We start from the raw sequence: 24,545 nt of genomic DNA, 5'->3' as shown, positions 1-24,545 counted from the left end.
TTTGTTTCAGGTTTATTTTTTTCTGCGCAGTAACAGCGGGGACATGAAGCTGCCACTCTTGGTGTTTGTTGTGTATCTGCTGTGGCTGAAAGATGGTCGCTGTGCACCTACTTGGAAGGACAAAGCCGCTCCTGCTGGAAACCTGAAGAGTGAGTTTGGTTTCTTGTCTGTGCTGTGTCCTGACTGCACCTGCCTGTCCTGCTGGCTTTGATAGTGAGTGGCAGAGAGAGAATTGTATTCACTGCCTTTCACAGCGCAACGTTCTCTGGGCACGTAAACCAAGCTGCTAGGACACCAAACGTCTGGATATAAATAGAAAATTCCGATCAAGTCTCTGCAAGCATTCACAAATCCAGATGTTTGCTCTCATGTCGATAAAACTTGCCAACTTTTTGACTGTGATTTTTTTTGTGAGTGTGTATCATCCAGATGTTTGGCATCATCGTAGCACAGCTTTAATGAACAGTGAAATACTTTATACTAGCATTTGAAAAATTTAAACAATTAAAATGATCTGTGTGACTGCTCTTAAGCTAGTAAAAGAATAGGTTATCCTTACATTGAATCTGGTTGTTCTGTGGCCATTAACTTGTGACCTTTACTCAGTGATAAATGAGGGTACTTAAAGAAGTTTGTGGAAATTATAGGTAAGCTTGTTTTGATGCAAAAGAAGTTTTGAAATCCATGCATAGGTTTTTTTCATAATGCATATTTTCCACATACTTTTTGAGACTCCCCTCATATGTTTTGCATACTTAACATTTAGGCCAAATTGGCTAAAAAGGAGCTGACTTGGGCTCTATAATTAAATTCAGAGGTAAGAATAAGGTTTCTTAGGAAGCCTAAGACTACAGTGAAAAGAGAATGACAATGAATTTCATACCTGCTACGGGCTTATTAAAGTTGTATAGGTGACATCCATTGGGTTATGAAGGCATTGTATATTAAATGATAATAATTAAACGATCATACTTCATGAGTTCAGTGCTTCCTTGGAAGGTAATTGAGGCTGAAAGAAAGGGAAATTGTTTACAGTGTCTGAAGTCCCTGCTGGGTATTTAATATAAATTGTTTGTGAAGAGAATTCACAATTTTCTCTAATATAAACACACTTGAGTCTTAAATGAAAGAAAATGGATAAATGAAATAGTGCCAGGGGGAAATGGCAGGAATGAGGTTCCATGAACCGTGACTTGTTTAGGAGCTGACACGGGAGGAGCAGAAGGCTGGGTCCACGTGGCAGCTGGGTGCACGTGGCTGCTGACTGCCCATTCGTTACCACCAGCTTGCAGAGAACGAGGCTATAAAATACAATTATGCCTCTATTTAGGGGACATGGAAGATGGGTGAACTTGCTGTTCTTTAATCTAATCAGATCTCCGAGAAAGACTCCATTGCCTTTTAGGTTTTTCTGAAGCTGGGGAGATAGATGAGGACGAAGCGGTGAAGATGGCTTTGATTGGCATTAAGCAGATGAAAATCGTGATGGAAAGAAGAGAGGAAGAACATTCGAAGCTCATGAAAACCCTGAAGAAATGCAGGGAAGAAAAGCAGGTACAGTCATTGGAAATAACACCTGTTGGTCAATATATCTGGGCCACAAATCCCACACTTGTTAGTGTAAGCGATGACTTCTTCATTTTCCCTAAAAATAAATTTCCTGGGCCAGTGCCTTGGCTCAACAGGCTAATCCTCCGCCTAGCGGCGCCGGCACACCGGGTTCTAGTCCCGGTCAGGGCGCCGGATTCTGTCCCAGTTGCCCCTCTTCCAGGCCAGCTCTCTGCTGTGGCCCCGGAGTGCAGTGGAGGATGGCCCAAGTGCTTAGGCCCTGCACCCGCATGGGAGACCAGGAGAAGCACCTGGCTCCTGGCTTCGGATCAGCGCGGTGTGCCGGCTGCAGTGCGCCGGCCGCGGTGGCCATTGGAGGGTGAACCAACAGCAAAGGAAGACCTTTCTCTCTGTCTCTCTCTCTCTCACTATCCACTCTGCCTGTCAAAAAAATAAATAAATAAATAAATAAATAAAAATAAAAATAAAAATAAATTTCCTGGAGGGGTAACATTTACTGATGGCAAGTTTGAAGGAAAATTTAAATTTCTTCAGCGAACATATTACTTATAGAACAGGCCTTTGCAGGACTTCAAACTGAGAAATTTGGGGAATTCATCTCTGTTTGGAAAGTGCTACCTTCTCAAAAATACTTTCTGTTCTTGGTCACTTCTGAACTAGGATCATGAGTCAAGTGTTCAGGGAGTTTTGGGCTAGATTAAATACCCCCTAGTTTTTTTTATCTCCCACACTCTGTTACTCAAAGACTGCTAGCTCTCACTCCTAAATATACGTTCATTCATTTGTAAATTAGCTACCATTGATATCTCAAGGCACAATTTACAAATACATTTAGGGTGAGTTTCAACATTAGCTAGGATGAACATTCTGTCAACATTGACAGAATCCTCCAGAGATTTTGAACTTTTTAGCCAACTTGCCAGACCTGATTGGATCATCACAATTTTATGTCATGTAAACCTAAAAGAGCAAATGCTGAAGAATGATCAGCTTTGCCATTTGCTTCTTGTCTGTTTGAGCTTATTATTCATATTTTTAAAAATGTATTTACTTACTGACTTAGGAGGCAGAGAGAGAGACAGAGAGACAGAACTGTTATCCTCTAGTTCTCTCCCCTAATGTGTGTAATAGCACTGAGTCAGGCCATAGCCAGGAGCTGGCAGCTTGATTCAGGTCTCCCATGTGGGTGACAGGAACCCAATGGTTTGAGCCATCACTGCTGCCTCCCAGGGTCTGCATTAGCAGGAAGCTGGAGTCAGGAGCGGCAGCCAGGAACCCAGCCCATGCACTCTGATATGCAACGTGGGCATCTATCTTAACTAGCACCTTACCAGGCCAAATGCCTGTCCTCTGTTCACATATATATATTTAAGTCTACCAGATTGTTAGCCTTTTCTCTCAAAATCTTTATCTCATATCCATCTAGTTGGCTTAGCTAAATAAGAATTGTTTTTAAGTTAAACAATGATTTTATTGCTTGAGTATGTAGACAAATTTATACCACCAGGACAGAGTCTGTGGATGACTCATCAGAAGAAACTCAATAAAATCCATCCGTCCTCCCAAGTCCTCTCAAACATCAGCTGCAAGTGAACAGAGACGTGAGCCTTGGTCCAGGCTTCCAGGGTGTGGGAGGCCCTCTTCCCCAGGGGCCTCACGCACAGCTGGCCACATTAATGTCTGACACAAGCATTTCAAGAAAGCACTAGTGTATGTTAAATACATCAGCCTAATCTATTTTTGAAATTTCAAATAGTCTTACTTAATAGCTATAGTTCAAACTACATATTTTACTGATAAACATTATATTCAAATGTCTTTGGAAGATGTTGAAAAATGTTCAGGAGCTGATGTTTAGCCTAGTGGTTAAGATGTAAGTTGGGGGCTGGCACTATGGTGTAGTGGGTAAAGACACCGCCTACAGTGCCTGCATCCCATATGGGCGCCAGTTGGAGACTCGGCTCCTCCTCTTCTGAACCGGCTCTCTGCAGTGGCCTGGGAGGGCAGTGGATGATGGCCCAAGTCCATGGGCCCCTGCATCCATGTAGGAGACCTGGAAGAAGCTCCTGGCTTTGGATTGGTACAGCTCTAGTCATCATGGCCATCTGGGGCGTGAACCAGCCGATGGAAGACCTCTCTCTATCTCTCTACCTCTGTGTCTCTGTAACTCTGCATTTCAAATACATAAAAAAAAAAAACACTTTTTTTAAAAAAAGATATAAGATGTCAATATCCCATGTCAGAATACCTGAGTTCCATACCTGGACCTGGCTTTTTTTAAAAAAAAAAAAAAGATTTTTATTTATTTGAAAGGCGGAGTTACAGACAGAGGGACGCCAGTGCCACAGGTGGAGGTTTAGGCTGCTACGCCACAGTGTTGGCCCCATGGCTGTGGCTCCTGACTCCAGCTTCCTGCTAATGCAGACTCTGGGTGGTGGCTCATGTAATTGCGTCCTTGCCACTCCTGCAGGAAATGTAGGTTGAGTTTCCTGACTCCTGGCTTCAGCCCTGTCCCAGCCCCAGCCACTGTGGGCATTTGGAGAGTGAACCAGAGAATGGAAGTGCACTCTCTAAGTAAATGAAAAAAAAATTTTTTTAATTGTTCACATTCTGCAGTGTAAAATGGTAAATTTCTAAGTTGTAGACATTGCACAGCTCAGTTTATTAACATGAACAATTAATGCTCAAACCAATTACATTTCTTTTTAAAAATGTTATTTTCCAACATTACTTCTAAATCAAAGAGGGAATAAAACCTGTAGCAAAAATAATTGAGGGAAAATATTTAAGATTTAATGTTAAGAGTAAATTACTTTTAATTTTTTGAATGTTAAATTGTAATAATATGCATAAAATTGACCATCAGCCATCTTAAGTGCACTATTTAGTAGTGTTAAGTGCATTCTAACTGTTGTGCAGCCAATCTCCAGAACTGTTTTCATCTGAAACTCTCCATTTTAACAATTGCCCACATCCTCTCTCCCTGGTCAATTTCTTAATTGAAAAATACAGATAGACAGTCTATCTTCTTCCTACACCTTTAAACCTACGAGGATACTTCAAAATGTACACGAAAAGTGGAATTAAAAGTTTATTTTCATGCAAGAAAACTTGAAACCAATGCATGTTTTTTTCCTAGTATGCACTTACATGAACTTTTGGAAGATTCTTTGTATGTGTGATTTCAAGTTTTTTTAAAAAATAATTTATATATTTATTTATTTATTTGATAGGCAGAGGGACAGAGAAAGAGTTCTTTCACCTACTGGTTTACTCTCCAAGTGCCCACACCAGGGCTGAGCCAGGCAAAAGGCCGAAGCCTGAAACTCCACCCAGTTCTCCATGAGAGAGAACTCTCTGAGGGAGTGCCACCTCCCTGGGTGTGCATTAGCAGGAAACTGGGATTGGAAGCAGAGCTGGAACTCAAACCTAGGCACTCCAATATGGGATGCAGTTGTCCCACCTGGCATCCTAACTGCTACACCAAATGACTGACCACCCCCCGCAACAATGTTTACCCCAAAATAAACCTATCTCTTAACTTCATGTTCTATGAACTTTTCGAAGTGCCCTAGTATAACACTGGGGACACTGGATGACCGTTGGCTGCATCTCTTCAGCTCCCTAGCATCGTGGCTGCTGGGAGTCCATTAAGCAAATGCCAGGTGGGCCCCAAAGCTGTGTGGCAACCTGTGTCAGGAAACTGGTTGATGTTGCAGCTACACTTGCCGCTTCCAGGCAGGCAGGGTTCCCAGCATGAAAGGAACATTACTTGACCAACAGCTGCAAACCCTCCTCCCTTCGGGCTGCAAACCCTCCTCCCTTCGGGCTGCAAACCAAAGATTTTGAGGAAATCTAAAATAGTTCCTCATCAAGCATATATAGAAGCCCGTAGCTGAATTCTTTCCTGGTGGGCTTGTGGGTCTGGCCATCTGGGCAGAGGGACACTAGGTGCAGTAATAGACCCTTTATGAAACACATTGTCCCATGGAATGATTCCAACATCTGAATAAACCATTGCTTTCATTTCACAGTTAAGAATACTGAGATTGGAGAAGTTAATTAATGTATTACTCCAACACTGTAACGAATGAGCAGGGAGCAGACAGACATGTGCCATGTGGGACCTGGTGACTTCTGCTGTTCTCGCTCTCTTGAGCCTCCTGACAAGCTAAGGGTGTGGTGCTATGAAAGAATATTCCAGTTAGGATGGGTCAAGTAAGCAAATACTGATTTCCATGCTTGCCCTGAAGAATCCCAGAACTGCCAGTAATTTTTATTTATTCTTAAGAACCTTGAAATAAATGTGGTGAAATGCTAAAAATGGTTAAGTCTTCAAATTAAAACAATAAATTTTAAAAAGTTGTAAAGAGTCATAACTGGAAAAAACCTATTTATTCTATAAAAATCCCTTGAATTATGCTCTTAAATTTGGGCATTTGGTAATTAAAAAAAATAAAAGAAAACCTGTTTATCTGTGAGGGTCCCTGACTAAAAATCACTTTAGATCTAGAATAAAAAAGGTTTAGACAAATCATGACTTGGCAATCATGGGGCCAGCTCTCCCATCTCCCTGGGTGGAGTGCCACTCATGCTGGGTGACCCAGCATCATCACCTTCCCCTCCCCCACCCTCCCTATGATGCATCAGAAACACATCTTGCTACACATCTTGGGAAACCCTGCAGCAGCACACAGTGAAGTGCCCCCCACCAGCTTGAGACACTGTGTGGCTAAGCTGTGAACTGTGGGCAATGATATCTAAACACAGTCTCTGGCCATGGGTGGAATATGTATGGGGAAAGAAGCAAAAGACAAGACATTCCTAAAGCAGAGGTTGCACTTCATCCAGGGTGTTGGAATGCATGATTTTGTAAAATTCTGTTAGCTTCTGGGGGTGAGTGGCAGGTGGTCTGAGAAGGACTATTCATAATGTAGGAGGGACTTTGTCTGCTTATCTCAATACAAAAACCTTCAGGTGCAGGTCCTATTGTATTCCTATTTGCTAATGAGGAGAGTGAGGCTCAGAGATACGGTCACCTGACAAGGATACACAGTTGAGTGCGGTTTGAATTTGGCAAAGTTGAAATTTTGGTTTATAGGGACAGTGAGCAGAATATCTAAAATCAGGACTGGTGGAGACAATCCAGGAGCTATTGTTGCCTGCCGTGGTAATGCACCACTCTTCAGAGGCTGTAGGATCTCAACATTGCTCTGCAAAGCCCAAGGAGACACACGCACACCTTGTCTGGGTTGTAAGGTGTGTTTGGTGGGCTGGGATCCTGTCTGGTTTTCCCATGCGGCAGGAGCAAATGCCACTTGGGGTAGCATGGGACCTCCGCAGTGACGGCTGCTGAGGAGTCCCAGGCAGGTGGAGGAGACCCAAGACCATCAGTGATTTCTTTTGCTTTGCCCGTGGACAAAAGTGCACAGTAAGTTGCTTTTAAGAACAGAAACTTTTCTCCCACACTGGTTTTTCACTTAAAGGAGTTACCTTTATCCGCCACCCCCCACCTCCCACTCCCTTATTCCTCTGAGCTCCATTTCAGGCACAGAGCAGCTGGTCTGGACAAGTTCCCATTCACAGGGAGACTGGGGATGCAGCCAGGGGCACAAGAACAAAGGCCTGTTGCGCCGAGGGGCGGGGTCCAAGGGGTGCCACTGCTTCTGGTCCCCCAGGACCTGGCCAAGCCCATTCAGGACCTGGCCAAGCAGAGCCAGCACCACAAGGGGGCGTGCTCCAGAAACAGACAGGAAGAGAAGCCGCGTGAGAGCAGCTCTGCACCTGGAGGGCAAGTCGCCAGGAGAACTTGACTGGAAATCCAAAGTTGGGCTTTCTTGTAGTGTTTAAGTGTATACAGAGATTAAAGGCAGCATAATTGAAAAAAAAAAAAAAAGGTGTCCACTTTAAAAGTCCGCCTTCCACATCCCCCTTAGACTGGACGTGAAGACAGACCCACCGACCAGTGAATCACAGGCATTGCCCCCAGATTGAAACGGCTTCTTTAGTACAGGTTCACTCACATCGAGCAGACACTCAAATGAATGACCAGGTGAACAAGGTTTGCACATTCTTCCCCGGGGATCAATCAGCAATCTTTCCTTAAGCACACAGAAAGCACTGGAGCAGATCTGGCAGGTGCCAGGACCCCCAAGGAGAAAGACTGAAGGGGTTTAGAATACAGTCGTCCCCTGCTCCCCAATCTGCAGTTTTGCCTTTTGTGATTTCAGCCCATGGTTTCAACTGTGATCGGAAGATACTAAATGGAAAATTTCATAGATAAATGATGCATAAATATCAAGTGATTTTTATTACAGTGTATTTTTGTAATTTCTCTATTATTCTCTTACTGCAACTAATTTATAAATTAAACTTTATCACAGGTCTGTACATATAGGAAAACACATAGTACTTATACAATGCTGTACTACCCATGGATTCAGGCGATTACTGGGTGCCTTGGAACACATACCCTGCAGATAAGGGGCGTGACTATACACAATTTGCTAAACAGAGGAATCTGCTAAGGTACATATAGAATCATGAAATGGAAACAGGACTTTTGTTTCTAATTAGGAGGCCCTGAAACTTATGAATGAAGTTCAGGATCATTTGGAAGAAGAAGAAAGGCTATGCCAGGTGTCTTCAGCAGATTCCTGGGATGAATGCAGGTCTTGCCTGGAAAGTGACTGCATGAGATTTTATACAACCTGCCAACCCAGGTGGTCTTCTGTGAAAAACACGGTAAGAGGGAAATAGAGCTCAAGATTTCAGAGTGCCCAATGCACGTGCAGCTTACTGTTCATATGTTCATATGTAGACTAGGGGTGCTTGATCTGATATTGGCCTTTTCAGTCTAGAATTTAACACTAATGATTGTGTGCCATTGCTTGTGTACGTACAATACATCAGAACATTTGTTTTGCATTCATTCCCCCCTTTTAATGTCACTATACATCTCAGCAATACCGTATTTCTGTCTTTTCTTATTCATGCTCACATTCCTGCGAGATTGTAAGCTCTTTGAGGGCAGGGATCGGATCTTACTTGTCTTCATTGAGCACTGTAGGTGTCCAATAAACATATGCTGAACTGTGATTGGAATCATGCCGTCTCTGGTTTCCATCTGCTTTAGTTTTTTCCCCTGGAGGTCAAATATTTGAAGACATTTTCCCCCTCAATCTCTTCTTTCATGTATTTGCCTTCATTTTGTTTAAGATTTACTTATTTATTTGAAAGGCAGAGTACAGAGAAAGAAGAAGACACACAGACACCAGAGAGAGAGAGAGGGAGAGAGGGAGAAAAAGAGAGAGAGAAGGAATCTTTCATTTTCTGGTTCAATATCCAAATGACTGCACCAGACCAAGATGGGCCAAGCTGAAGCCAGGAGCCTGGAACTCCATCCAGGTCTCCCATGTGGCTGGCAGGGACCTGAGCACGTGGGTTGTCTTCCATTGCTTTGCCAGGTGCATTAGCAGGGAGCTGGATTAGAAGTAGAACTGAGAGGACTCAAATTGGTGCTCCAATGTGGGCTGGTAGCATCACAAGCAGCGGCTTAATCCACTGTACCACAACACCTGTCCCAGCATTTGGCCTCGTAAGTGTGTCTCTCACACACATGCACACACATGCATATGTACCTACACACCTCTCCCCATCCTCTCCTGCCCCATCCACACGTGTCCTACAGGCCTATCATGTTGTCTTTTTTGTCCCTTTGGTGATCTTCAGGGCAGAGGGAATCACAGAAGGGGGTGACCTGAGTAGGATGAGCTCTGCCCCCTAAAAGGCTCCAGCTGACCTGGATTTTTTTTCTTCCCCCTCCAGAAACTAAGCTGAATTTGAAGTAGAGTGGAATTGCACTCTGTAGTAAAGTACACACTAATTAGACTATGCCCCTGGCTTGGCAGTGCCAAACTCAATTACACAAGGAGGCACCCTTAGGAGCATGAACGTGCCAAGTTAATTTGCCTCCACTGTTAATGGCATCTGCTCTATTTTTAGAGCCACTCTCTAATACACCAGAATATGGTGGAATTAGAACTGGCTGGAGGTCAGGAAATTTGGGGCCATTCCCTTAAGGACCAGTTGTATGACCTTATAAAATATTCATGGGGGATTTAAAACTTGGTTTTTGTGGATGGAGTCAAGTAAACAAAAGCTGGCAGAGGGAGAGACAATCTACTCAGACTAATTTCTGAGACAGGCATGGGTCTTCTAAAAATTCCTGGAGAATTATTTGCACAGTACAGGGATGATGTATAACAATTATATTCAACAGTTGATTACACCCAAAATATCCATGTCACTCTCATATAAGGGAAATTATGATCTTCCTAGACTTACATGTCACACAGATGAAGTAGAGCATAGTGTGAATACTAGAAAATCTTCTAATGAGTGGTGCCCAGATTTCTGCAATTAGAAATTTATTCCTTTGACTATAGAAAAGGGGCTTCCTCACTGCTAATATGTAAGCACCCCTATGTAGCCTATCAAGCTCTCTTGAGTATATATCGTTCAGTGTACATGTGTTATTTTCTTCTCCATAGACTAGTCTCGTGAGAAATAGAATATAGACATTAATGACACTAAGATACTAACTCTACAAAATAGTGATGATAATAATAAAGAACTAAGTAAGACAGAAGTGAAAGACAAGAGGTTTCTTTCCAGTGTTCAGGCAATTTCCCTGATGCCCTGCAGGGAATGGCATTCCAACTGTCACCAGCTTATCAGGCTATAAGCTGTCAACGATACTGTAAATTTGACCTTTTGCAAAAAAAAAAAAAAAAAGTTGATTTGTAAGGCAGACAGGGTGAGAGGGAGAGACAGATTTTCTATGCATTGGTTTGCTCCCCAAATGCCTGCAACAACTAGGGGTAGGCCAGGCCAAACCCAGGATCAAGGAACTCTGAGTCTCCTCCATGGGTGACCGGGGCCCAAGTATTTCCACTGCTTCTCAGGTGCATTAGCAGAAATGTGGATCAGAAATGCATAGCTGGGACTTGAACCAGGCACTCCAATATGGGACGTAGGTGCCCTAAGCGATGGCTTAACCTGCTGCACCACAGCACCTGCCCCGAATATCAGACCCTTTCAGGCCACTGGTGGGCAAACAAAAGCCAGGAGGAATTTCTGATGCTATATCCACAAAGTCAAAGCCAGTATAAGAGAGTTAATAAATTATTATCATAAAGTGAATCACCTTTTTCTAGCTTGCCCAGAAATGTTATTGATTTATAATAACTATGTAAGTTGACTTTAAAATTTGTAGTAAGATGGAGACTGGTGTTGTAGTAGTGTGTAAAGCTGCTGCCTGTGACACTGGCATCCCATATGAGCAGCGGTTTGAGTCCCAAATGTGTCACTTCCCATCCAGCTCCCTGCAAATGCACCTGGGAAGGCAGAAGATGGCCCAAGTGCTTGGGTCCCTACCACACAACTGGGAGACCCTGATAGAGTTCCTGGCTCTTAGCTTCAGCCTGGCCAGTGTGGCCAACTGGGGAGTGAACTAGCAGGTGGAAGATCTCTCTCCCTGTCACTCTCTTTCAAGTAAATAAATCCTGTTTTAAAATAAAATAAAAATTGCAGTAAGAAATGGTCCAGAAAAAAATTAACTTTTATTCCATTTCCATCCTCTCTTCCACCCACAGATTGAACAGTTTTTCAGGAAGATATACCAATTTCTGTTTCCCTTCCACGAAGATAATGAAAAAGACCTCTCTGCCAGTGAAAAGTACATTGAGGAAGACGAACAGTTGGTCCAAATAGAGGATGTGTTCAGCCAGCTGAGTGTGGATGTGAAATCTCTCTTTAACAGGAGTGTTTCAGTCTTCAAACAGATGCAGCAAGAATTTGATGAGGCTTTTCAATTGTATTTCATGTCAGATACAGACCTCATTGAGCCTTACTTTTTTCCGGCTTTATCCAAAGAGCCAATGCAAAAAGCAGGTCTCGTGCAGAGTTGGAACATTCCCAACTTCTTCCAGATGTTTCGTAATTTCAGTGTGTCTGTTTATGAAAGCGTCAGTGAAGCCATCACGGAGACACTGACTGCAGTACAGGATTCACCAAAACAAGGCAAAGGCAAGTACTTTAGAAGGTTACTTTTACTTAGATGTCTATAATAACATCAAGTTTTGTTTAGCTTCAAAGATTCTAGACATTTCTGAGTCACTGTGTGGCATTTCTTGAAATGACAATTTATGTATAACCAGGTTTCAGGTTAAAGAAGCTTTAAAGTCTGCCAGACACCATCCCTCTTCCATCAGTGTTGAGAACTCTAGTGTGGTGCTTTCTCTTTCAAGCAATTTCCACAGCTGAAAAAGAAAATACTAATAGAGTGAGAACTTGAAAACCCATTCTCTAATCTATTAGAGCTCCTTTGGATGTTCAAGGTCATTCTGTTTGAACACCATGGATTTTCTTTTTTTTTTTAAATGAGTCTAGAGTTTTCAACTCCCAAATTGTGGTGTAACCTCCTCTCACGTTTAATATGGTCAAATTGAGTGCTCTTCGAAGCATGGCCCCCTCTGAACCACAACTGTAATTCCTTCAATCATAAAAATTTTTGCATGAAACCACAGAACACGCCCACAGACAAACCCAAAACTACAGAAAATGCGAATAGATAAGAAATTGCTTTCTATCAATGCTAATCGCGTTCTGCAATATTCGGTGTTGGGAAAATACTGCTGCTTTATGCTTGAAGGCAGGAGACGCCTCCTTCAGGCTCCCCTGGAGCTGCTTGGATGAAGATGTCATACATGAGAGCTGCCAGGTGGGCCAAGTGCAGGACCTATGGTTCCTTGACCTTAGCTTTTATTGACCACTAGGCCAAGTGAAAGGCTGCTCCCCTTTGAAATGAAAAATAAATCAGGCTCCTTCTGGCTATTTTCCAATTACATCAGCTGTAGCCGGCAGCATCTCAGTCAGATCCCAGAATCCCCATGGCATTGCGTGACTGGCCTTGATAGAGGAGGAGTTTACCTCACACCTCACAGAAACTGGAGCCAGGAAACACTGCTTCACAGCCTTCCAGACCCATTGTTCCGTGGTTACAGGACAGCCATCGTTACTGGAATTGCTGGGTCCTGTAATTCTATTTCAGGGTCCTATAAATCAGGTTTTTTGTCTCATATTCCATTCTGAGTTTCCAAATTCATCAAATATTCAGAAGCATCAGGGCTAGAGACCAAATACATCAATGCTGGAGTGACATGGAGTCATTTCCCCCGACCATGGAAGTGGGCATAATTGTCTTGAAATATTGATTCAGCATGTGTGCATTAGAATAGGGTGCCTCCTCCTTCATGTTTTGTAGCATCCTTACACATGTGTTGCTGCATTCAAATGTGCACTGGACAGCAGTGATTCAGACACATCAAAATCTCAATTTCCCAGCCATGACAACTCTCACCCACTGACTACGAATGTGGGTTCCCACCATTTACCTGAAGTTCCACCTCACTCACACACCTGGGACCAGCCCCTCTGCCCTCAGCTGCTCCTGTACCCTTGTCCCTCTGTAACACCTGGATATTCAGGATCCCTATAAATGCAATTTTTTAAAAACCCCATGTTACACTGTTATGCTCTTCTTTCTATAATATTCTTGCCTATCCAGACAATACACAGCAAGCTCAACAGAGATGTTCTCCTCCCAGGTGAGCAAATGTGTACTATATATGAAGAGACACACAGGGCTGCAGGACATTTGCATGTGGTTTCCATCACTTTTCTGGACAGGTGGTAGGTGAAGAATAAGCCTATTGCCCCTAGAAAATCTGCCTATTGAGTTGAACTTTGCCTTGTGGTAGGCAGAACAATGGCTGCCCTGAGATATCCTCCCACATTCCCACATTCCCAAAACCTGTGAACTTGCGTTATGTGGCAAAGGGATATTAAGGTTGCCGATTCACTTATTTTTATAATAGGGAGATGATTCTGGACTATCAAGGTGGGTTTGTTGTAAACACAAGGGTCTTAAAAGTGCAAAAAGGAGGAAGAACAACATTAACAGAGCTGGCAGCATGAGGACCTGGCCTTGCTTTGCTGGCTCAGCCACCAGTCCCATAATGCAGGTTTTGGAAGCTGGAGACATGCAGTAGATCCTCCCCTAGAGCCTGCACGCACAGGAAACCAACTCTGCTGGCGTCTGGATGTGAGCCCAGGGAGATCCACTTCAGTCCTTGGACATGGAAAAACATACAATAGTGAATCTGTTGTCTTGGACCACTAAATTTGTGGTAACTTGTTATAGCAGTCATAGGAAACTAATAGATACCTCTTGTCAATGACAATGGTCTGCATGTGGTGGCAGCCTTCATAGATGGGCCTAGTTGGTTAGGATCATTCTAAAAGCCAAAGTCAGAATCCAGACCCCAGTTCCTGAATTTATCAAAAGAGGACACAATAGCTCTTGCAACGATCTTCACTCGATCTTCACTTATCTTATAAATCCCTAGTCAGAACAGAGAAGATCATGATCTACTGTAGCTTGACACTGCATAGAGGACCAGATGTGGTCTAATTCTGCCTAAGGGAATGTGTCTCCACCCTAATTTGCTCATGGGGGAGAGGCTGAGACAAGAATGGATGATTTGTCTCAGTGATGGCAGTGGAAGTAGCTGCTGCCTAGAAAGATGCTGTCACAGCTTGACTGGGGTCATGGATGATGCCATGGGTGCAAAATGGAGAACTGTTGTTTCTGGGACCTGGGATCTGCCATCTCTAATATATGCACCACGGTGTTAATCTAGATGCTGGGAATGAGACCATGATTATGACACAGGTCCTCACTTCCAGGAGCTCAGTCCAGAGAAAGGCAGACAGACAGATAGGTGGACATTTGCACCACCATATCTCTTATAGGTGAAGGGACAGCAAATGTTCAGAAGAATGATGAGATTAAAATGCCAAGGTCAAGTCCCTCCCCCCAGGAGGCTAGAAGTCTAAGGAAGAAGAGAAGCAAGCAAGCACCACTACCACATAGAGCAGGGGTATCTTCTACAGTGGGCCTCCTCACAGTAGGTTTTGGGGGCAGAGAGGGTCCAGGAAGGCAGCTGGGAGGAAGTGACTTTCTGGTTACCAAAGAGATACTTGCCTTATACAATAGACAACCTAGCAATGCTGCACAGGCTTTTAAACCTTGAGATTCACAATTTGTCTCAAAGTAAGATGCTTCCTTTTACAATATTGAAGACTTAATATCGGATAATATCAGATTATGATGTTGATGAACTTGTCTTAATGTCAAATGGTCTATTAGGAACTGCCAGTTTTCCATTGGATAGACTTCTTGGATATCGATGTTTTTATATGGATGGTTAACTGCCCTAGAATAGTTTCTCAAAATTTAATCCACTTTAAATATTTTCCTAAATCTTTGACCCACTTTTTGTGGCATTATATACATTTCATGTGTGTGTGTGTGTGTGTGTACACATACATGCAATACTCAAGAAAATGGTACTGTAATAAAATAAATACCCAGCACCCAGTTTAAGAAACAGACTTTCCAATACCTTTGGACTTCCAATTATTTCAACTACAGTTTATAATTTTTAAATAATTGTTAAAGACATTCTTGGTAGAAGTCCAAAGAAAAAAGAGGCTTATATCACCTATTTACTTAATATCGCCAGGAATTTGATTAAAAAAGACATACAAGCTTTAAAATAATCCAAATATACAAAGGAACAACATAAATGAAAGCTTCGCTCTCACTGCATTAAGTCTCTTCCCAAAGGCAGTTACTATCATTAATTCCTCATGATTGCTTCTAGAAAATAAAATTGCACACAGTAATGTAATGTGTGTATATACAAACAATAGATCTCTAGGAAGGAGATTCCTCCACTGAAGAATATGGGAAACAGTTAATAGACATCAAATTGCCCTGGCAAACATTTGGACCAGCATTACTCCCATTCTTGAATATGGGAAAACACTTTGAAGGCACTGGTAAGCCAAAGGAACGTCCTCTCTGTCTCTTTAAAGCAAACTCTAAGGACACTAACGTGTAAATAGCACATTCCCTGCAGACCCTGGCCACGGACCCCTGGCTTCAAAGATGTTACCTGAGCAGGACAGACAACCGTGTGGGGAACTGAGCCAGGACTTGTCGGGATGTTTCAGATTTCACCAAAGATGCCAGAAGTGTCAAGATTACTTAGCCAAAGGTAAAAATAATTTGTATTCTCTTAGTATTCTGGTCAGAGGTCAAAGTCTCACTTTCTTAAGCATTGTGGATTCATTTGCTTTCCTTCAGGTACTTTTTTGCATGCTCGTTTCCATCTGGAAGTGCTCAGTAAAGGTTTATAGGTTTTATTACTCCAAAGTATATCAACTAATCCTTCTACTTTTTTTTTTTCATTTACCTGATTGTTCCTGGGAAATTTTTATGGCTAAGGACCAAATTTTTTTTAATGACAAAAAATATGTGCACCAAAGAGAAACAGTGAACAAAATAGGGCAACTCTTTCTTTCTGCAAAGAATATGAAAACCCACAAATCCAGGAGAACTTCCCGTTGAGCACACAAAGTTTTAGTCAAGTGAGATTTTGAAAGAGTGGCATGAGCTCTTTCCAGTTGGTAGATTAATCAACTAGTTAATGACTGCTTCCCAAACCCTAGGAAGCTTCCCCACTTCCACCTCCTGCCCTGGCTGTGGCTAACAGTAAATGGAAATCCTTCTCCTTTTTCTTGTCCCTCCCCAAGTCCCAGTCCTTTCCTCCTCTCAGCCCTCTGGGGCCAGACTGCAGGCATTTAGCCTGGTGGTTAAGGCACCAATTGGCCCACCCACATCCCATATCAGAATACCTGGGTTCAAGTCCAGTTCTTATTCCACCTCCTTGCTGACACACACCCTAGAAGGCAGCAGGTGATGGCTCATGTACTCGAGTCACTGCCCCTCATGTGGGAGACCTGGACTGAGCTCCTGACTCTTGGCACTGTTGTGGGCATTTAGGGAGTAAATCAGTATCTGGGATCAGAATATTTTTCTTGCTCAAGTAGATAATTTTAAAGATTATTTACTTTCCTTTTTCTTTTAACAAATAATGGAAGAGCTTTTGATTCCTACATTTCTGTATTTTATCTCACTAAAGCTCTCAGGGAAAGAAAATGTAAAAGTATGGTTAATGGCTTAGAGCAGAAGGTTGGACAATATAGTAAGAGCAAGACAAATTAAACCAATAAATTAACCTAGCACACCAGCTTGTGACTTTGGGCAAGTCATTTTCACTGTCTAGGCCTCAGTCTAGTCATCTGTAAGTAAAGGACCAACGATGCTCTTTGAGATCTAACAAGATTATTCTATGAAGCAACCTCAGAGAAGGCAAATATGATTATGAAAAATGCAAATAGAGACAGATAAACACAGAGCTTTTTTCCAAAAAAGATTTTTTTCTTTGAAAGGCAGAGTTAGAGAGAGAGAATGAGCAAGAGTGAGATCTTCTGTCCATTGGTTCAGTCCCCAAATGGCCCAAACAGCCAGGGCTGGGAAAGGCCAAAGCCAGGAGCCTGAAATTCCATCCAGATCTCCTACATGGGTGCAGGGGCCCAAGCACTTGGGCCATCTTCTGCTGCTGTCCCAGGCACACTAGCAGGGAGCTGGAAAGGAAGTAAAGCAGCCAGGACTCGAACTAGTGCCCACATGGGATGCTGGCATCGCAGACCGCATTTAACCCACTCTGCCACAACGCCAGTCCCCAAAACAGACAGATCTTCTATCTGTCAGTTCATTCCACAGATGCCTTAAGCAGCTGGGACCGGTCCAGCTGGAAGTCAGGGGGCTGGAATTCCATTCGGGTCTCCCACGTGAGTAGCAAGCCATTGCTGCTGCCTCCCAGAGTACACATTCAGCGGAAGTCAGGTGGAGGCAGAACTTGAACTGAGCAAATCTTGAACTTGAAATTACATCAATATTTGGGAAGTTACTAACTCTTTTTATTTTATTTTATTTATTTATTTATTTGACAGGCAGAGTGGACAGTGAGAGAGAGAGAGACAGAGAGAAACGTCTTCCTTTTGCGTTGGTTCACCCTCCAATGGCTGCCACGGCTGGCGTGCTGCAGCTGGCGCATTGCACTGATCCGAAGCCAGGAGCCATAGCAGAGGGCTGGCCTGGAAGAGGGGCAACCGGGACAGAATCTGTTGCCCCGACCGGGACTAGAACCCGGTGTGCCGGCGCCACTAGGCGGAGGATTAGCCTATTGAGCCGCGGCGCCGGCCACTAACTCTTTTTAGAGAAGCACTCCCTTTCTCCTTTTGTTTCAACACCAGTAGCCACCAGTTTGGCCTCCTGTTGCTGAGTTCTCAGGGTTTATAGCAAGAAGTTCTATCTCCAGCCTGGTTTCTGTGATATAAAATCATATAATTAACAACTAAACCAGAACATATTTGAAACTAATGTAGGTAATACTGATAACTGCTTCAGACACCAGGCATAAAGTGCATCTCTCATAGGCAAAGGGGAACATAGAAATAAGGGTTGGGACTGCAGCCCAGGTCACTCTGCTCCAAGTCTCACAGGCCTTTCCTTGACCATACTTTCTTCTCTGCCAGACTGTCCTGATGTACCTGAACTACACACAGAATTGGAGGAGGCCCTCAAATTGGTCAACGTATCCAGTGAGCAATATGCCCAGATCCTGCGGATGGCCCAGTATCATGTAGAGGACACCATGTATCTCATGGAGAAGATGAGAGCCCAATTCAGCTGGGTGTCTGAACTGGCAAACCAGACCACAGCAACTGAGAATGCCTTCAACTCAACAAAGGTAATGGCCACACCCAAGAGCAGATGGAGACTCCATGTACATGTTCTTCCCGTGAACTTACATAGTAATTGCATCTGAATTTGAAAAATCAGCTAGAGAGGAATATTTGTATTTCCATTGTGATTGTATTCAGGCTGACTTGATGTAATGTAGTTCACAGTATTAAGAAAACAAGAAGCTCTACAAAGAAAATCAACTTAAAATACCAAGTATTTTCTAATTCCGAGATGGCTAATTTTGTTTAGCAATTTTTTTTTCATCATATGTGTAGAATGCATATTATTTAAAAACTATGTATTGATTTCAAAACTTTTTTGCACAAAAATTAACTTTGAGTTTGAAAATTTTGGTTTTTTTGGAAAGGCAGAATGAGAGAAAGGAAGAGACAGAGTGGAAGAGATCGTCCATCTGCTGGTTCACTACCCAGATGGAGCTGAACCAGGACAAAGCCCGGAGCCTAGAATTCCATTTGGGTCTCCTACGTGAGTGGCAGGGAACCAAGCACTTGGCCCATCTTCTGCTGCTTTCCCAAGCACATTAGCTGGGAGCTGGACTGGAAGTGGAGCAGCTGGTACTTGAATGGGCACTCATATGGAATGCTGGCATTACAGAGAGCAGCTTAATCTGCTATACCACAATGCCAGCTCCAAAAATTACTCATCTTTTAATCCCTTTTTTTTTAAAGCAAGCTTTTTGAAGTATGCTTGAACAAACAAGAGCTCTGTCGATTATAGCATTTGACAGTATGCTGCTGAGTTGCCTTGATTTTAAACCTATTTAGGGGCCAGTGCTGTGGTACAGTGGGTAAGGATGCTGCCAGTGATGCCAGCATCCTACACGGGTGCTGGTTCAAGTCTTGGCTGCTCCACTTCTGATCCAGCTCCTTGCTAATGGACTGGGAAAGCAGCAGAAGATGACCCAAGTACTTGGATCCCTGCCACCCACAGAGGAAACCAGGATGGAGCTCCTGGCTCCTGGCTTTGACCTGGCTCAGTCCCGGCCATTACAGCCACTTAGGGAGTGAACCAGTGGCTGGAAGATCAATTGATATCTCTGTCTTTTCCTCTCTCTCTGTAACTCTGACTTTCAAATAAATCTTTTAAAAAACATATTTATGGCCGGCGCCGTGGCTCAACAGGCTAATCCTCCGCCTAGCGGCACCGGCACACCAGGTTCTAATCCCGGTCGGGGTGCTGGATTCTGTCCCGGTTGCCCCTCTTCCAGGCCAGCTCTCTGCTATGGCCCAGGAGTGCAGTGGAGGATGGCCCAAGTGCTTGGGCCCTGCACCCCATGGGAGACCAGAAGAAGCACCTGGCTCCTGCCTTGGGATCAGCACGGTGCGCCAGCCACAGCGCACCAGCCGCGGCGGCCATTGGAGGGTGAACCAACGGCAAAAGGAAGACCTTTCTCTCTGTCTCTCTCTCACTGTCCACTCTGCCTCTCAAAAATAAAAATAAACATATTATACATTAACCTTGACATAAAACATAGTGTCATCTTAAATTACATCAATACTGTGACTCCTGCATTCAATCAATAACTCTTTCTGCATACTAACTTTTTTCATGAGACCTACCCCCCCATACACACACATTAATATCCAAATGCACCAGGCTAATGCTTCCTGATGGGGTTAGTTATAAAGATCTGGATGCAGGCCGGCGCTGTGGCTCAACAGGCTAATCCTCCACCTTGCGGCGCTGGCACACCAGGTTCTAGTCCCAGTCGGGGCGCCGGATTCTGTCCCGGTTGCCCCTCTTCCAGGCCAGCTCTCAGCTGTGGCTGGAGAGTGCAGTGGAGGATGGCCCAAGTGCTTGGGCCCTGCACCCCATGGGAGACCAGGAGAAGCACCTGGCTCCTGCCTTCGGATCAGCGTGGTGCGCCGGCCACACCGCACCAGCCGCGGCAGCCATTGGAGGGTGAACCAACGGCAAAGGAAGAGCTTTCTCTCTGTCTCTCTCTCTCTCACTGTCCACTCTGCCTGTCAAAAAAAAAAAAAAAAAAAAGATCTGGATACAAACATCACTGGGGAGAACAATTGAAGACGCAATATTTGGGGCAGTATGTGATGTCGGTGCCTTTCCAGAGCCCTGGGGTGTCTTTTACCAGCTCCTCCTGGTGCTGCGGTTCACTGCTCTCCCTGTGGTCATCACCTGAGGATTGCCCTGTGGCCACTTACACTGCAGGATCAGGCTGACGCTAGGAGTTGCCCAAAGCCACAGTCTTGGTTGGTATCCCCTTAAAAGTTCCAGCTGAGAGCATCCCTTTATGAATCACTTAGGCAAGAATCTCGGGCTCTGCTTCCCAGGAGTTTAACCTATAACATTCTGTAATCAGCATTTTGCTCCTTCAAATCATAAAGTTATAACCTATGTGTGACTTGGGAAATAATTTTAGATGGTCACAACAAGCACATTAAAAAAACAAGCAAAATAGAGTAAATGAAAAAAATTGGTTCATTGTGTTTGCTAAGTCATGCATGACATGGAACTTGTGTGTGTGTGTGTGTATGTAAGATACGCATATGGATATGTATTATGTAAAAATTCTCATTTGAGAGGCAGAGAGACAAAGCTTCCAACCACTGGTTCACTCCACAACCCCTCTTGGGAGAATCCAGGTGCTGGGAACTCAATTCCGGTTTCCCGGATGGGTGGCAACAACCCGGTTACTTGGCCCATCTCCTGCTGTCTCCAGGGTTCTACATTAGTAGGAAGCTGGAGTGAGGAGCCAGAGCTGGGACTCAAGCCCAGGCACCCTGATACGGGATGCAGATGTCGAACTTGCTAGGTCAAACCACCTGCATGAATAGACTTGTGTTTTGAGTCATGGTGTGAAATGAACTAGGGAGTTTAAAACATTCATGGAAAATGTGAACTCTTCCTTTTTAGATTTTTATGTGAGAGGCAGAGAGACAGAAAGAAACAGAATTCCCATCTACTTGTTCACTTCTCAGATACACACATGGCCCGAGTTGGGGACACAATCCAGGTCTCCCACATGGGTGGCAGGGACTCAACTACTCACACCTGCCTTCCGGGATCTATATCAGTAGCAAGCTGGGGTCAGGAACCAGAGCTGGGAATGGGAGCTGGATCCTTTGACGTGGGACACAGGCATTTAACTGCTGGGCTCAGTGCTCGCCCCCATGAGATACCTTTTAATTCCACTGTTCCTGAACTTTCTGCAGCCCTTCATGGTTGTTACTGTAGACCACAAAGGGTTTTAAATGCCACTGTTCCAATCCATGATGACTTTCTGGCTCTATGAGTCTATCAGAATTATATTCCAGGAGGGTAAAATAATTCAATATGTTCAGTCATTCTCAGATAGATGGACTTTTGGTTGAATAAGAAAAATAATCCTGTCTTAAAAGAAAAAATTTAAGAAAAAATAATTTTTAAGCTTTAGAAAGCTACAACCAATATGTAATTGCTTTTATCATCATCAGTATTTTCCAGCCTGTGCTTCTGCTGGCTTCCATTCTAGTGTCTGAGTCATAAGATTTATCTAAAATGCTTTATACCAATAACAAAGGCACCTCTATATAAAAACCTCCATGTAGAATGAAATTAGTTTAAATTACTCATCTTTTTAATAATTATGATCACTAAAGAGCATTTACCATGCGTCAGGCAATGTTCTAAGAATTTTCCCCCCATATCAGATAATTTAATCTCCTAAATGACCCTAAAAGTATGCAGTAATATTTTCCAAAATGAGACACAAAGGAGAGTAGGCAACTTGTGTGAGGTCACACAGCTAGTAACTAGTAACTGGAATTCAAATTCAAGCAGCATTTTTCCAGAGTGAGGAGACTTAACCACTTCCCTAAGCTGCCTCTAGAATCAAACTCCTAAAATAGGAAGTGATAAAAGAAAGGCTTGTATAGAAACTACACAGATTAGCAGGTGAAAAAAGGCATGGCCCCGGTTGTATTTAATGTATAGTTATTTATTAAACTACCAAAAGGAAAGGGGGATAGTTACACGAGCTATTCCTTTATAAGCTAGAATCACAAAATCATCAGTTTCAATTTGGCCTTCTAATATTTTTGTTTTAGTTTTGGTTTGGAAATTTGTTTGAAAATATTTCCAAAGTAGTCCATTTGAGATTCCATCAAGTGTCACATCAGTTCAGTTCTATGTAAATGATTGTTTGTTCATTTGTTTTTTATTTGACAGGTAGAGTTATAAACAGTGAGAGAGAGACAGAGAGAAAGGTCTTCCTTCCGTTGGTTCACTCCCCTAATGGCTGCTACGGCCAGCACTGCACCGATCTGAAGCCAGGAGCTGGGTGCTTCCTCTGGTCTCGGTCTCCCATGCGGGTGCAGGGACCCAAGCACTTGGGCCATCCTCCGCTGCCCTCCTGGGCCACAGCAGAGAGCTGGACTGGAAGAGGAGCAACCAGGACTAGTACCTGGCACCCCAACCAGGACTAGAACCCCGGGTGCTGGCACCGCAGGCGGAGGATTAGCCAAGTGAGCCACGGTGCTGGCCCCTATGTAAATGATTAAAGTCAAGTACATGCCCTTGAGGATTCATTAAGAGAGTAGCCAACGAGAGTATTGCATGACTAGTTCTTGCTAAAACCACCTGTAAAACTATAAATTGTACACTTCCTAGGAAATCTCAGCACAGAATTTGGCATGTCACATCAGTGCTCGTGGCACAGAGCATTGGTAGTGCTCAGCAAACATTCCACCTACTCACTTGTGTTTTCCAATTCTTCTTCTGGTGGATAAGGGCTGCCATGTGACCAATGAAATGGGAACACAGCTGCCAAGGACTGTTATACTTCTAGGCTGACTTTCTGAGGAGCCTATTCATTCTTTCTCTGCTGAGGGCACGGAGAAACCTTGCACTCACTTGCTAGTCATGAGCTGATGCACCTCTGTCCACCAGGGTCCTGAGTGTCAACTGATATGGAGCTCCTGTCATGGACATGCAATGTGAATGAGAAATATTGTTGTTGTTTGAAGCCTAAAATGTTGGGGATAATTTGTTCTCTCAGCAAAACCTATCCTATTCTGAAATGTGGGTACTGAGGGTAGGCATTTGGCCTAGCGGTTCAGACAATGCTTAGAATGCCTGCATCTTACATCAGAGTGCCTCCGTTTCACTCCCAGCTCTGGCTCCTCATTCCAACTTCATGCTAATACAGACCCTGGAAGGCAACAGGAAACAGCTCAAGCGTTTGAATCCCTGCAACCCACATGGGAGACCTGAACTGAGTTTCCAGTTCCCAGCTTCAGCTCAGCCCAGCCCTAGCTGATATGAACATTTGAGGAGCAATCAGTGGATGGGAACTCTGTCTCTATCTCAAGTAAATAAATTTTAAAAATTCTTATCAAAGGCATACTGGAATTTAATAATCCTTCACTGTATAATTCTCTAGGAAGTTCCAAGTGTTCGTGAGAGAACTTCAACCAAACAAGGTGAAATGAAGGTAGACTTCAGCATTTTGCCTTCCCCTAATTCTACACTCAAGATGCTTCTTGAAGAAAGTTCTGAGAGCTCTAGCTTTGTTGACTACATAGCAGCAAAAGTTCGACAGCATTTTAAGGAACATTTTAGAACTTGGTAAGCGAAGTGTCTCATTAGGAATGCTTTGTTGACAGGAAGAGATGATTCATAAAAGGAAAAAACAAAAGTAGCTTTCAAAAAATCTGGAAAATATGTTAATCCTATTTAGTAACCAAAGACATGAAAGAAGATAGCATTTTGTGATAAAATGGGAATTCTTGTTATTGACGAGAACATAAACTGTTTTTGCCCTTTGAAAAACTATTTGATTATGCATATCAAAAGCTATAAAATACTTTGATATAATAATTCCACTTTTGGAATCAGTCTTCAGGAATAAATAAGACTAAAGGTTATGCCTCCAAGAGATTTATATAGAGGTCTATACAGATATTTGAAAAAATACTGAAATATAAAAAAATCTTTGTAGCTAAAAACAGGAGTAGTAAAATAGGTTATGACTATATTAAGTAAGCTTATGAAACACTATTAATTTCATATTATCATTTTACAGAAAAAAAAATTGAGGCTCAGGTTCAAGGTTAAACAAACTTCTCAAGTCAGTAGGTGGTGGAGCCAGAATTTTTTTTTGTTTTTTTAAGATTTGTTTGAGAGGCAGAGTTACAGAAAGAGAGAGGCAGAGACAGAGGTCTTCCATCCACTG

The 24,545-nt window shown here is 43.3% G+C and overlaps 1 protein-coding gene across 1 annotated transcript; it reads left to right on the top strand.

The window, feature by feature from the left end:
• The first annotated feature begins 34 nt into the window (after positions 1-34).
• Positions 35-23,942, top strand: CLUL1 (clusterin like 1). Its single transcript, XM_062200232.1, has 7 exons — positions 35-149; positions 1,406-1,554; positions 8,146-8,313; positions 11,226-11,658; positions 15,618-15,755; positions 18,142-18,356; positions 23,754-23,942. The coding sequence occupies exons 1-7, from the start codon at positions 44-46 to the stop codon at positions 23,940-23,942; spliced, it is 1,398 nt and encodes a 465-aa protein (XP_062056216.1). The 5' UTR covers positions 35-43.
• Positions 23,943-24,545: the final 603 nt, after the last annotated feature.

This window comes from Lepus europaeus, chromosome 9, assembly GCF_033115175.1.
Source record: "Lepus europaeus isolate LE1 chromosome 9, mLepTim1.pri, whole genome shotgun sequence".
NCBI lineage: Eukaryota > Metazoa > Chordata > Mammalia > Lagomorpha > Leporidae > Lepus > Lepus europaeus.
This window is presented reverse-complemented; position numbering and strand designations above follow the sequence as displayed.